Source organism: Maylandia zebra, linkage group LG12, assembly GCF_041146795.1.
Source record: "Maylandia zebra isolate NMK-2024a linkage group LG12, Mzebra_GT3a, whole genome shotgun sequence".
Classification (NCBI taxonomy): domain Eukaryota; kingdom Metazoa; phylum Chordata; class Actinopteri; order Cichliformes; family Cichlidae; genus Maylandia; species Maylandia zebra.
Genome location: NC_135178.1, coordinates 40,051,919 through 40,066,733, shown reverse-complemented (window position 1 = coordinate 40,066,733; position 14,815 = coordinate 40,051,919). Strand labels below are relative to the sequence as shown.

Here is a 14,815-nt window from a genome sequence, read left to right as displayed (position 1 = left end):
AGAAGCTGTGGTCAGACTGTGCAGAGACAGATACTCGTGGAAGATGAAACTTGATCACGCAGAGATGTTAAAGCACTCGTGTCAGATTGTAAAGGAGAACAATGGAGAACAAGTGAGCTGTGACAGATTTGAGACTGAGGATCCTGCTTTAACCAAGACGTCCGAACAATTCAAAGTTTCTGATGAAAGTCGTCTTCAACCCTTTAAATTGAACATGAACACGTGTATTAGGTCTTTTTGAATAAGTGAACTGAGCTGAATCTGCCACAGTCATGCAGACGGCCCTCGTTTTACTTCATTGAAACACTTTATAAAAATCTGAATAATTCAGGTTTAATAAAGAGAACCAAAGGAATACATTTCTCACTTGTTGTAGAAGAGACGATTATCATTATTACATCATTACAAAAATGACGGAACCAGTGAAAGTGGAACTGATGTGCTTTGTTGTTTTGCAGGAAAGTATCAGAACTGTTTTTCATTTTGTTTTAAAGATCCTGCAACAAAAGTCAAAATTCGTGGAGAGAAACAGTTTTGTCTTCTTTCCCCTGAAAGTTTCTCCTGATTTTCAGAAACCTGAATGAAAACAATTTGTTGTTGTAGTGTTACTAAAGTAGTACTTTTACAAAATCTGTCAGCTGCAGATTTTTCTTTTTATAAGTTTTATATTCAGATAAATTATCTGACATCATTACATTTCTGATGAATCTTGTATTTTTTCAAAGACTTCAGAGAAATTCAAATTAAGCAAACAGCTGATTGACCCGTTTCACATGTCATCAGTTAAATAGCAGCTGCTCTCTGTGGGGCTGATTACTGCTAATTAAAACGATTGAATGACTGGTTGATGACACTATTCTGTCAATTCTGTGACTGAAAGCGTGTCAGTATGAGTATAAACACATGAGGAAAAGACGTTTTAGAGTCTGTGCCTAATATCACTTGTTTGAAATAGACCTCAAAATGAGTTTTGTCCATATTCTGCATGAATCAAAGAAAGTTTGAAAGTTTCCCTTTAATTTTTGCTCGATGACACAATGACAGCGCAGTCAATGCATCTCACCATGAAACTGTTTTTTTGTATAGTTTCAGTCATTATGCAAACGTCCTGGTTATAAGACCTGACCTGCAGTCAGCTGAGACTGAAGATGAGTGACGAAGTTTTTTTCCTTCAAAAAATGTCCAGATGAACAGAATCAACTTTTGGGGAAATTTTTTTTTATTATTTGTTTGTGATAAAATGTAAGAATGACAATAAACTCTGTGAAGATGCAGTATTTGTATACTGTGGGCCAGTGGATGAAGTGATGTAAGGAAGCACATCATGATTAAAAGCACTGTGGAGTAATCTAATCGTAGCTCTGGCTTTGCAGCCGTTACAGAGGAACCACATTTATCTTCCACTTACTGTATTTTAAAATAAAGTCAGAGGTTTCCTGATGATTCTTCTGTCCATCTCTTTGTGGACACTAACGTAGGCGTGTGGATTCAGTGATCAGAACTGTGTGATTTTATGGTAATGACACGAATGTTTTAGCGTCTCACACAAAGTTTGCTTTAGGCCTACCAAAATCGTCTCAGGCCTGCAGTAACTGTAGCAGGATTAGTAACAGCATGAATAACTGTAGCAGCATTAGTAACAGCATTATTAACTGTATCAGTAACTGTATCAGTAACTGTATCAGTAACTGTATCCCACGCTCTGGCAAAGTCTTCCACTCCTTGAGGCACCTGCAGGGAGAAAACATCACAGGAAGTGAGCAGACATCCTGATGAACAGAAGACTGCCATGATTCAAAACTCCATTCAGACCTAGTTTCTTATCAGATAGAGAAATAAAATGAGTGTAAAAGCAAAATTCCTCCGCCTGGGCTGCCGTGCACCTCAGCATATCTGCTTCAACGTGTGACCCCACCCCTCCCCGGGCAGTCGAGGATGAGTGCACTAACAGCCTGCAGCCTGACGTTTTAATGAGTGTTTGATGGAAAATGACAATAGCAGAGTTTGTGCTCTCTCGTCCAGTCAGTGCCGTTCTTCACGCCTGTCTCATCAGCACAAACACTTTAAAGGGGACAATCTAGGCCTTCAGCAATAATACAGACGGCAATGTATTTAAAAATCTGACCTTCAAGATCTTAACTTAAAAAAACCAAACAAACATCTGTCACATAGGAAAGAAGCATCAATATCTGATGAGCAGACGTATTAACTTGGCCTTAATGTGTTTTATTTGGTGGTGTTTGGTGCAGTTTTCTTGTTTTGTGGGGTTTTTCAACAGGAGATGGGGAACTCTAACATGTTGTTTTGTTCACGTTTGTACATCTTAATTTTGAAGTGAAATGTGCTTTATACACTACATGCATATAAGGCACCCTTTTCCTTTGTGTGATGCATTTTTCTCTGTTTTTACAAAAAGGGAACAAAGATGTTTAACTCAACCTTGGATGATCCGACTTGTTCTTACTGAGGTGATGTGAAACATGCATTCTTTTTTTGGTAATGTGCTGGAAAAGCTTGAAAGCTTGAGCTTTTTTTTTTACATGCATATCTGATTAAATGAGGTTTTTATAATGAGTTTTTGATCCAATTTTCAAAACACTTTAAATGTGACCTGTTCATTTAAAAACTCCTCTTTAACAGGAAGAAACCTCCAACAGAACCAGGCTGAGGGAGGGGCGGGGCCATCTGCCACCACGAGGGGAGTAGGAGACACAACATCCACATGAAGATCTCCTGTTTACATTCACAGTGCTGAATATGTTTTAAAGCTAAAGTTTAGTCAGTAGGAGATAGATGATGTTTTTACATTATGTTTCTGCAAATGCATTCTCTGTTAATCTGAATCCAGTCAAAACCTGCTGAAATGGGATTCATCAGTAGAATTCAAATAAAGGGTCAAACAGGAAATGAGCTTCCAGCATCACAGATCTTGTTCTTTGCAAACAGATTCTGTATTTTCTGTCTACATGGTTCCACCCACCTGCTGCGACGCAGACACACCATATCGTCGCTCTGTGGCAAAGTGCTCACAGTTACTCCTGATGCTGTGGTACGTTATCTCTCTGCCCACCCAGCTCCTGGCCTCTGTAACAATGACGTCAGCTGGGCGGGGATTATGGGTGGAGTCCAGGCTGTTGTTGATTTGCCACTGGTCATTTCCCACCACAACCCTCAGATTCTCCTCCCTCACAACCCCCCTCTGAGTTATGACAGTGATGCTGTTGAAACCTGCAAACACATGAAGGATAAACTGGGATCAGAAGTAAAGGCTTCATGATTTCATCCTTTATGCTATGAATCAGTTTCATGTGTGATGTCATTTAAGCTTCTGCTTCCAGACTGGGAGGAGTTAAGCTGTGGGGGGTGTTGTGACAGGTGTGTGCGGGACTTACTGGGCACGACCAAGTGAACCACAGAGCCATCACCAACATACACAGCCCAGTGCTGATAGCTGCCACGGAAGATCTCTATCAAGTCCCCGCGCTGTGGCCTCCGACCATTCTGTGATTTACAGACAGAGAAAATGTTTGAAGCTGACTGTGCTCAGTAACTGCAGCACATTGATGAGAGACTTCCAATTAAACAAATCAATCAATCAAAGCACAGCCACAGACACCAGAAGCAAACGGTTTTCTTACCATGTCAGTGGGTACTTCGTCCACAGACCTCGAGCTGCTTTGATGTTCAGAACCTGCAGGAAAAGATCATTTTATAAACCAAATCCATCCACAGACAGTATCAACCTAATAACACACACGGTGTTAACACGATCAATCTCCTCTGAGTATTTACAGTCAGTGATGATGTTTGGGGTTACTGCCCTCACATGTGGGTGAAATCACTGAGACATAATATGTCAGCACTGACTTGGCTGAAGGTTAATCGAGCATCCTTAAAAATGATGATGATAATAAAACAGTCTTCTTATATGTGGCATCTTTCTTCAGAGCTTTAATGTTCACCTTCTGTTAAAACTGAATCAAACAGGTGTTTCTGGTATTTAGCTTTATCACTGATATGTGGACATCAAAGATCAGTGTTAGCAGAATATTTTAACTCAAAATTAAACATTTTGAATTTGTGGTGCACTTTACATGCAGTATAAAAGATGGATGTAGCCACTGATGTCACTCGTTGGCTCTTGTTTTGAAGCCTGGAGTGATTTTACTGTATGATCTGTGTGTTTCATAACCAGGTATGAAGAACATGGATCTGACTGTGAACCTGACTTTTGATGGCTTGTAGTCAAACAACAGCTACCTGGTTTTTTATCCATTACAATCCTCTAAAATTATTATAATTTACAAAAACCTCATAAACCCGTCACAAATGTGTTTCTTGAAGTCAACATCAAAGGAGCTGAGGCCTTTTTCTCCTACACTTTAATGCAACTGTAAGTCTTAACACAACGTGATGTGTCACGATATTTCTACAGTTGCTTCTCTTTTTACACAGAAAGCTAAAACCAGCCTTTCATGGCTGTTATAAATATTTAACATCCTTTATTAAAAACATAATTACACCCTCATAGATGAAGAAGACATTGGCATCTCTTATTTTGAAAATCTGCTTCATGTTTTAGCAATCTGCCATTTGACTGGACAGTTTGACTGTGTTTGTAATCGGACTGTGACTGACCAATAAGAATCAGTCATAGGTCAGAGCTCCTCCCCTCTGCCTCCAGCAGAGTTTCAGGGTTAAAGTGTGAAGGACTCACGAGATGCTGATGTCGATGTTGATGCTGTGCTTCCCATCACCAACTGAACTTGAGCAACGTGAACTACAGATGAGAGGAGCTGCTGGGCTTTCTGGAAGAATTAAAATTCAGTTACACAAACACAAACTTTATTAATGACTCTGTTTATCTTCACAGCAGGATTTTTATGACCAATGAAGCTGAATTTACATTTCAGGAAAGGTTAAACTGTGAATGTCCTCAGACTTATATAAGAAACCTCTGCAATGTTAAATCAGGTGAGTCAGTAAATTATGTGACGTCAACAGTGACATAAGATAAGAAATGACATCTTTACAGTGCTTTTTACTTTAAACACCAATGAAGGTAAAGATCAAAGCTGACGGGTTAAAATAAACCAGAATAAATTATTTAAATAAAACTAAACTCATCTTTAGAGAAATATCCTTAGTTTATCAAAGGAGCTTGCAAAGAAAAGCGTCTGGACTTCTTTAAGTTACTTGAAGACGTTTCACCTCTCATCCAAGAAGCTTCTTCAGTTCTAAGGTCAAATGGTGGAGAGTCCCAGATATAAACCTAGTGGGAGTGACCCCCCACAGAGGGACAAAAGGACCCCTGATGATCCTCTAATCGCCTGAGACAAGGTGTGAAACTGGGTGTGGGTCCCAATCAGCCAGGGTTTCGGGTGAGTTCATTGTGAAACCTGGCCCCACCTTATAAGGTGGGGCCAGGTTTCACAATGACCTGGATGACTGAGAACCTTCACAGAAATATCCTTAGTTTGGTTATATGCAGTGTATAAACCGAGAAGACCTGCACTGTCTCGGGTTACTTTCAGTTTTGTGTGACCCAGCGTGAACTGTGTCTGTTTCCTCTGTGGTTATGAAACGTGTCTTAAAAACACGCAGCTGCTGTACGAAGGTCACGTTCTGTGCATGTCAAGAAATGTTGGGGAATTTTAGCAGCATGGAGGCCGTCGGCTTAAATCACAGTATAATTTAGCATGCCAGGCCAAAGGCACATGGTAAAAGTATTAATCAATATGATCTAATATGGAAAAGTAAAATCAGCCTTTCTTTAACAGCACTGAGCTCTCCACCAATCACAGACACGGGGACTGCAGACAAACTCCATCTCTGATGAAAAGGATTATTGTTGAGGTCACAGGAATCAAACCTGCACCCTTGTTTTGGTGGCAGCTGCTCTTTGGCTGAGTCGGAGACACCCTGTAGTGTGTTTGACACCAGCGGCAGTGTTCGTGTCAAACACCTCTGAGCTCTTTCAGGATAACTGACCAGATACCACGCAGTTTAATAAAGAACAAATCTGATGGTTGCTCCAGGTGACAGTTAGATGACAAAGAAGGAAGCTGTCACATTATTTTCTCTTTCTTTATTGGAGCTTCGCTCCTGTGGTTGGCGGTTATGATGTCGGCGCTGCTGTGTTTGCTGCTCAGCACCGGGTCAGTAAAGAGGACCCGTCTCACTGTTCCTCCGCGCGCACACGTTACCGGCCACTCGTTTACGGAACATGAACACGCCTACGTCATTCTCGCGCTCCAGGTTTAAATCCTGTCTCACTGAGCGTTTCATGATAAACAAACAGAAAAGTCTGCAGAGCCTCTGTTTTATGAGCTTCTTCGTTTTTCCATAGCTGAGATTTTTTTTTATTTCTTTAATTTTTTTGTTTTATTTTCTTCTCACTGACAAAAATATTAACAATAAAACTTTCACTCGCGCAAACCTCACCTCGGTGCAAGATGCAAACATTCAAAATCGAGTTTGATTTTGGAAAATATCTTATATTTCTATACGCCGGTCAGACCTCGTGCAGCTGATCTAATGATTAATGATTATTGTCAATTTGAAGTCAATCACGTGCCCGCTTTAAATGATAATAATAGGAACTGAAAAAACAATAAAGAGTAAAGTTTAGTTCACTGACCTGTTGACGCTGCAGTTGAAACCGAGAGTCAGAGTAACGTTTCGAGGAGAGGAGGATGAGGCAGTACCGGAAGTCTGTAGGAAAGCGCGCGTGTCCGTGTAATGAGCAATAACTGTGCCACGCTATAATATGTAAAACAGACCTACACAAACACAAAACATTCATCCATGCAAACAATGTTTCAGTGTCTCTTTTGTCTCTTTTTCTGTCACTCAGGATTTTTTTTCTAGTTTAATCTGCACAAAAACGGTGAAACATTCGAGCTGAAACATCGGGCTCCGTGTCTCCATCCACGTGATGTCACGCATTTCACCAGTCACTGTGTCCGTGGACTTGGAGGCAGCTCGTGCTCCAGGTTCAAACACCTTCATTAAAAATCTTGTGTTTAAGGCTTTGAAACATTTAAAAGACCAAAATGTTTAAGACAAATAAATATTTCATATCTGAGGCGCATGCATGAAACACGCTGTTGTACTCAGAGTTAAATCCCTCAGCTTTCAGGTTTGATCATTTTTATTGTATAAAAGTCAAACTCAGACTGTTACTGGCAGCACAGAGGGGGTTTCTGTGGAGCAGATCCACAGACTGACTGTGAAACTTGAAGTGAAACTCAGCTTTTATTACTTTTCTTTCTAACGTTAAAGAATCATTTACACAAACTGGAGGAGATGACAGAAACAGCAGGCAGGTGTGGGAACAGCTGTGTCCACATGGTTTATGTCCATGCAGACGGTTAAAGACACTGAGACACTTCCTCTTCTTCACTTCACCCACTCACTGCATCTGTGTTTTTGCCCCTGAGGTGTGTCTCTGACGTCTTGTGTGCAGCACAGTTTTGCTCTCCTGCATCCATGTTTCTAAGAGTCACGTCTCTATATAACACATCTCTGATCGAATGATAGATCTGAGCAGTTTCCTCTGAACAACACATCTGCTGAAATCTGACGAGATGATGCTGAACATGCAGAAATCTCATGCGGCTTCATTGTGGAGTTGGACAAGTGCAGTCATAACACCGTCTCAGCCTTTAACCCTTTAAATCTGGTTAATGTGTTTATTTTACACAGTTTGAGACCTCAGTGTTCCCCACTAACAAAATGGAGCATGAAACTACGTGAAACACAGATAAGATTAGATTTCTTTGCACTTCCCATTCTCAGCTGTAGCAGGAGACTCATCCCGGTGCATCAGTGCCAGTATTTCTGTTGTTGGTATAAGTGATTGACCATCTTGCCAAGACTTTATTGGCTGTGGCCTGACCAAAGAGAACCCCAAAGTCTTCAATCTTCAAAACACAAAGGCCCAAACTTTATTTATTCATGTCACCCTCAAAGACAGCACATGCTATCGATGCACCATCGAGAGTATTCAGTCTGTCTGTGGTTCTGCCAGCCATCCAGGACCTCTGCAGGTAGACAGGCCTGAAGATCCTCTCTGGTTCCATCCACCACAGCCATACACTTCACAGAAGCATCAACAGCAGCAGATGGAGGAAGAATTTCTAGCCACAAGCCATCACTGAGCTGCTGAAATATTGGACTGTTTACACCAGGGGTGGGCAGCTCCAGGCCTCGAGGGCCTGCAGCTTTTAGATCTCACCCTGGATCAACACAAATGGATCAAATGATTAGTTCATTTCCAGGCGTCTGGAGAACTTCAAGACATGTTGAGGAGTCATTTAGCCGTTTAAATCAGCTGTGTTGGATCAAGGATCATCTAAAACCTGCAGGACACCGGCCCTCGAGGCCTGGAGTTCCCCACCCCTGGTTTACACAATCACTGTACACACTGTATGTATGTACCACTACCTCTGCACTACAGCTGCTACAGTATTTTTTAGGAATCTGTATTTATTTATTCTTATTCTTTATTCATATATGTTATTTTTTATTTATATAGTTTATCTTATTTTTTATCTAATTCTTACTTATGTGCAGTTTTCTGTGTGCAATATTGAGGAGGCTGAGTATTTCATTGCTGGCAGTGATGTGCCATTGTTGCCTGTTTATGACAAACAACAACTTGAAACTTGATCTCTCAGATAATGGAGAGGATGTAACTCATCTGTGAAATAACATTTGTGCAAAATCAAATAACACTTAGGTGTATTTTTCTAAATGTTAAATAAAGAATAGAAAACACCTTCAGCTACTGTGGCAAATTAATTATCTCAACATCAGGCTGTCTGTCCTCTGCTGCTGAACATGATCAAATATATTAGCATACACACAGGTGGGAGCAGTGGCGGTCCTAGCCTGTTTGGTTTGGTGCCCCGGGCGAACACACACACACACACACACACACACACCCCATATTAAGGATTGCACATTAACATAAAACTGTTGTGGGAACCACACTGAATTTCACCAGAGAAACATAGACACACACACACACACATATGAAGAGAGAGAGAGTATGCATACTATGCAAACAGCTACCAGACAGCCATCATCATTCGTCACACAATGAGAACAGGACAAATCAACAACTGACAATTAATATTAGAATCTGTAACATAATGTATTGTTTGGAGTTTAGTCTGTTACTGTTGCAATTTTTACCATTTCTTCTTGGAGCAACTGTAACCCACATAATTTCCTTTAATTAATAAAGTATTCTGATTCTGATTGTTTCAGGATGAGCTGCCATTATCCAATCACACATCTGCTTACCTGCATCTTTTGTTTCTCCTCTTCTTTTCTATTTTTTCTAAACTGAGCACCTGATGGCTTTGAACTTTTCTTGTCCATCTTTTAATGTTGCACTCCAGTATGAACACAAATCCCCCAACTCGAGGATCACCACAACATAACCTAACACACCTACACCTTAGTTCACAGATTCACTTTGTCTAAGGTTTATTTCTGAGATTTCGCACAACCCAGGATTCAAATCATGAATACATGATGGGTTTGGATTTACATCATTATGAATGAAATGTGCTCTATTTGGAAGCAGCCGGCCCCTCCCCTTTCGACGGGTTGTGTGTGAGACTTTAAATCATCAAACTGTAAATTTTAAATTGTTATTGATCCTTTACCCCAAGTCCTAAAGTGTAGATTTATTTTCTTACTCTTCTTATTTTTATTGTTTGTTTACTTGCACTGCTGTAACTGCAGCCTCGTCGTCTCGTCTCTCTATACTGGACTGTCTGTAGCGGAGATGACAATAAAGTTTACTTTGACTTCAGCAGCGCGCACGCTCACTGAGGGCTCTCGCGCTCACTTTTCGTGTGTAGAATTTTGAAAAAACATTGGTGCAAATTATAAGTCTGCATCATGATGTCTGGTGTTTTTGTGTTTGTTGGTTTGTTTTTATTTTGTTTTATTTTGTGAGTTGGTTATTAGATGCTGCTCCCCGCCGCCCCGCGCTCTTCTCTCTGCGCCGCAAGCAGCAGGTGCACCTCGCAAAAGGAGGGCGCCCCAATGGGCGATAGAAAACCCATCGGTGCCTGTGGCATTTCCAATATGCGCTGATGTCGGGCAGCATGAGTACGAGCAAAAAACAGTTCAACAAGTTCAAGTTTTTATTTTTACAGGTAACAATGGCATATTACTACCAGCAGTTAAATTCTTAGGCTCAGAGACCCTCAATATTGCACACGAGTAACACATACTGAATTGACTGGGATGGGTGTGGATGCTTCTGTGCCACATGATGAGTGTGTGGCTGTGGTCACTGAGGATCCTCAGGCAAAAAAAATTAAAGGTGTCTGTGAAGAAATCTGCCAGTTTGAGAGCAGGACTGGGATGTTATCTGGTCTGTGTGTAACTGTAAGTGACTAAAAGTGAACAAAGTGTCGGCAGTAAAAAAAAAGAGTGTAGAGTAGTTTCTGTTTCTGCTGTGGAAATGTTCTTATCGGCTGGAGCTAAAAAGCAGAGTGGCTTTGGGGACAAAGGTGGCGCTCCTCCTCCTCAGTCCTGCAGGAAATGCAGCAGAGGCGCCGCCCAGAGGGGAGCCATTGAAATGCAGGGTGAACAATGTGAGAGGGGTCACCACCATCTCTTTGGTGTTGCTCACGTTCAGTTCAAGTGTGGAGCTGTCACATCACAAACTCCTGCAGAGCGGCCCGTGGTGCTGTGAGGGCCTGACAGCAGTGACAGAACTGTGTCGTCAGCACATTTAACCAGGTGACAGTTGGGCTTTTTCACCCATGGCTTCTGCTTAGAGTGAGTCTGTACAGTAACCTGTGGTACGATGTCATCAGTGTATTCACTGATGCATTGTGTGCAATCATTCACACTATTGTTGGCAACAGCTTGAAAAAACTTACCACTCAGCAGTGCAGAAGCAGTGACGCAAGACGATGGCGGTCCAGCATTGAACCGAGCACATGATTGGCTGCTCACGCCTCAGCTTCTGTTTATAAGCTGGTAGCAGGACGACCGTGGGGAGATCTGATTTGCTGAAGGCTGGTTGGGGGCGGGCACATGTGAACGAGGTACTTTTGTTCTCACAGGAACACCAGCCAAGCCGGGAACTGAGGAGGAATTCAGCCATTTCTCCGTATAGTATCCTGATGGAAAGTCATCCTGGTCAGCAGTTCATCCAGCTTGTTTTCCAAAGTTAGGATTTTAGCTAGAACAATGGTGGGAAGTGAGGAATGGTGCTGTCTGTTCATCAGCTGGACCATGACCCCGGCTCCTTTCCTCCGGCGTAGTTTCTGCTCAGGGGCATTTGTGTGGTCGAAGGTGATCTGTGCCATTTAAACAGCACGTTTCCAACAGCTCATGCTGCACAAAGTACTTTACACACTAAAATGCAACTAAAATAAGTAAAATGCACAACAATCATGCAATACAATTTAAAAGAGAAATAATAATACTATAAGAAAATAAAAAACAACAGCGACTAATCTGTTTAAACAAAAAGTGTTCGGGTCAATGTGTGCTAAGAGACAGTCCATAAAAATGTGTCCAGTGTTTGTGCAGATTGAATATTTAGACACAGACTGTTGCAGAATCTGCAAGTGTTAAAAACACGAGGAAAACTCGTGAAACTGAGTATGATGGCGATCATGGCAGCCATCCTCATCGGCGCCATCTGATAATCTAAAACACTGCATTAACCATGAAAAACCCCACTGCCATCTTTACACACAGCCCCCTGTTTTACTCCCCAATTATGCAAATGAACACAGTTTTAAAAACAAACATTTTGATTGACTTTCTCAATCAAACTTTACAGGCAGCTGAAATCTGGAACTCATCCGCGACTCATCTTCATCCTGCCCCAAGTGGAGGAGTTCAAGTATCTCGGGGTCTTGTTCGCGAGTGATGGGAGAAGGGAGCCGGAGATCGACAGACGGATTGGGGCTGCAGCTGCAGTAATGCGGACGCTGCACCGGTCCGTCGTGGTGAAGAGGGAGCTGAGTGTAAAAGTGAAGCTCTCAATTTACCGGTCGATCTACGTCCCTACCCTCACCTATGGCCACGAGCTGTGGGTAGTGACCGAAAGAACGAGATCGCGGATACAAGCGGCAGAAATGAGCTTCCTCCGAAGGGTGGCTGGCCTCTCCCTTAGAGATAGGGTGAGAAGTTCGGCCATCCGGGAGGGGCTCAGAGTAGAGCAGCTGTTGCTCCACATCGAAAGGAGCCAGCCGAGGTGTTCCGGGCATCTGACAAGGATGCCCCCTGGGCGCCTCCTGGGTGAGGTGTTCCAGGCATGTCCCATCGGGAGGAGGCCCCGGGGCAGACCCAGGACACGCTGGAGAGATTATATCTCTCGGCTGGCCTGGGAACGCCTTGGTGTTCCCCCGGATAAGCTGGAGGAGGTGGCTGGGGAGAGGGAGGTCTGGGCCTCTTTGCTTAGGCTGCTGCCCCCACGACCCGGCCTCGGATAAAGCGGATGAAGATGGATGGATGGAATCTGGAACCTGCATTTTATCTGCATTTTAATTTTTTCATTTCTAAATGTGGAAATTGTCGTGATGCACAAACAAAATTTATGACATTATCTTATTGTATTATTTTTGTATAATAAAAAAATGTATTATACAAATCTATAGAAATTCAAATGTATTATTTAAAAACACATGTTGCAATAAAAGATTACATTTGTAGATTCTGTGCTAACTTTTAACATTTTTGTTACCATTTCAGTGTCGGAGACGAGGGCTGTTCTGCTGGGGAGCAGCTGGTCTGAGTGGGAAACTTCTTACTGGGAGAGACAAATTTAACAGAGTGGACGAAAAGTGGACTCAAAGCAAAGAAACAGTTCTCATCAACACAGATCTGCTTCATTCCAGCATCTCTGAAGACAAACTAAAAGGGCTCTCATGTGTTCCTGCTGGTCATACAGTCTGAGGACTTGACACAGCAACACAAACTGAGGCTCTCTGTAATTCTGAACATCTTCAGTGATTATTCTTTTGACCATTCACTGGTCCTGACATCAACACCCAGAGCTGATGGAGAGACCTTTGCAGGTCTTGATCAGATTTCAGTCTCGGAGACAGAAATTCTTCAAGTTCAGGAGTTGCAGACAAAAATGGATCCAAGTGTAGAGCGTAATGATGGGAGGCATGTGATCTGTCATCCTAGCAGAGCTGGAGCTCCTGTTAACTTTGTGCTCTATGGTTACGTTTACAAGAATATTCACATTGGTTGCAAGTTTTTATTTTAATACATTTGTAGAAATTTCAAGCTGTTTTTCACGTTGTCATTATGGATCATTGTGCTGAATTTTGAGAAGAAAAATGATTTTAATAAATTGTGGAATAAAGCTGTAACATGACAAAATGTGGAAGTGAAGTGCTGTTAAAACCTTCAGCATGCTGTGTAGTTAGTAAATAATATAAAGGTTTCATTTGGAAATCGAGTCAGTGCCAATAACTACACCACCTTCACTGTGACACGCAGGTTTCTCACTGGAAATACAGCACACACAGAGCTGTTACATAAAAGACACTGTCCACAAAACGTGTCCAACACCAGCTTCATCTTTTCTGAACATAAGTTAGGATATTGTCTTTTTGAATTAATGGAACTAAAACAACATTTCACCGTTATATGTATACAGTTATAATTTACTGGAAATCACTAAGTAAACCTGGACAACCTGTCAAATAACAATCAAACCTCTTCTCAAACATAATCAGTGTGGAGAACATCTGTTCTCATCACTGGTTTTGTTTTTCCATCTCATAGATTAGAAAAGCTTCATGAAGCAGAGATTAATTTAATGCTGTAATAGAAAGACATGAAAACATACAAGAGAATAAAGGAAGCAATCATAGTAAAAGTAAGTAAATGTCATGAACCGAAGCAAAAGTTTATTTATATCGCACTCTTCACAGACAGACAGGTGAAGAAACATCGAGACGCTTGGGATAAAGAAAGAACGGCGATCTGGGAGCGAATGCATGAGGAGGATAAACTGAACCAGGAGGAGGTGAAAGCAAGTAACAGAAAGCTGCAGTAGGATGAAACACTGCATCTATTCATGGATTATTCTGCTGCTGTCATTGCTTTTATTTTTATGTAACACACTGATGCAAAGACCACAGAAAAAACACACGTGAAGTATTAAAACATGCATGTGTGTTTGCAGAAAAAGGAAACAAGTGTGTATTTAGGAGGTGAAGAACAAAAATCTGAATCAAAAGCTGACGAGTCAGTAACAGCTTGGATGCAGGTGCATCACCAGGAAGGTGACCTACCCACTGAATGTAAGCTTTTAACTGTCCAAAGTTACTTTACTTACGTCTGTGCTTCAGTGGTGAAACGTCATCGTTTTATTGTTGTGATTTTCTTTTCTAATTTTAGACAAATGTCCTCCTGACATGTGTGCGTTCGTCTGAGGCCTTTTTAATTTCTCTCATCTGTGAGATTAGCTGAAACACAAACACTGAAACAATAAAGCTGCTGCTGATTCCTAAGCCTGTTCCCATGTCGGCAGATCGTAATATTGACATTATTTTGAAATGTACATGTTCATTTGTGTAAGTTACTCAGATGAAAGTTGAGCCTTGGGGAACAGATTTAAACTCTTTTAATGATGGAGCAAAAAAAAAATTACCCTGAAAATCTGCTCAAATTAAAAACAGTCGTGCTTTTAAATGTGATGAGGTTGTTTGTTAGTGATGAATGTTTCATACATCTTTTTACATTTTTAGTGTGATGGTTGATCCTTTGTTTGCTAGTGTTTTTTATTTCTTTATCTTTGTTGCAGTTT

The 14,815-nt window shown here is 41.5% G+C and overlaps 1 protein-coding gene across 1 annotated transcript; it reads right to left on the bottom strand.

Annotated features, from left to right (window-relative positions):
* Window positions 1–1,208: 1,208 nt before the first annotated feature.
* On the bottom strand, window positions 1,209–6,696 carry LOC105940583 (phospholipase A and acyltransferase 3). Its single transcript, XM_076891304.1, has 6 exons — window positions 6,641–6,696; window positions 4,718–4,808; window positions 3,639–3,691; window positions 3,393–3,501; window positions 2,981–3,228; window positions 1,209–1,731 (listed from the first exon to the last, which is right to left on the bottom strand). Exons 2-6 carry the CDS (start codon window positions 4,752–4,754, stop codon window positions 1,564–1,566), a joined length of 615 nt encoding a protein of 204 aa, XP_076747419.1. The 5' UTR covers window positions 4,755–4,808; window positions 6,641–6,696; the 3' UTR covers window positions 1,209–1,563.
* Window positions 6,697–14,815: the final 8,119 nt, after the last annotated feature.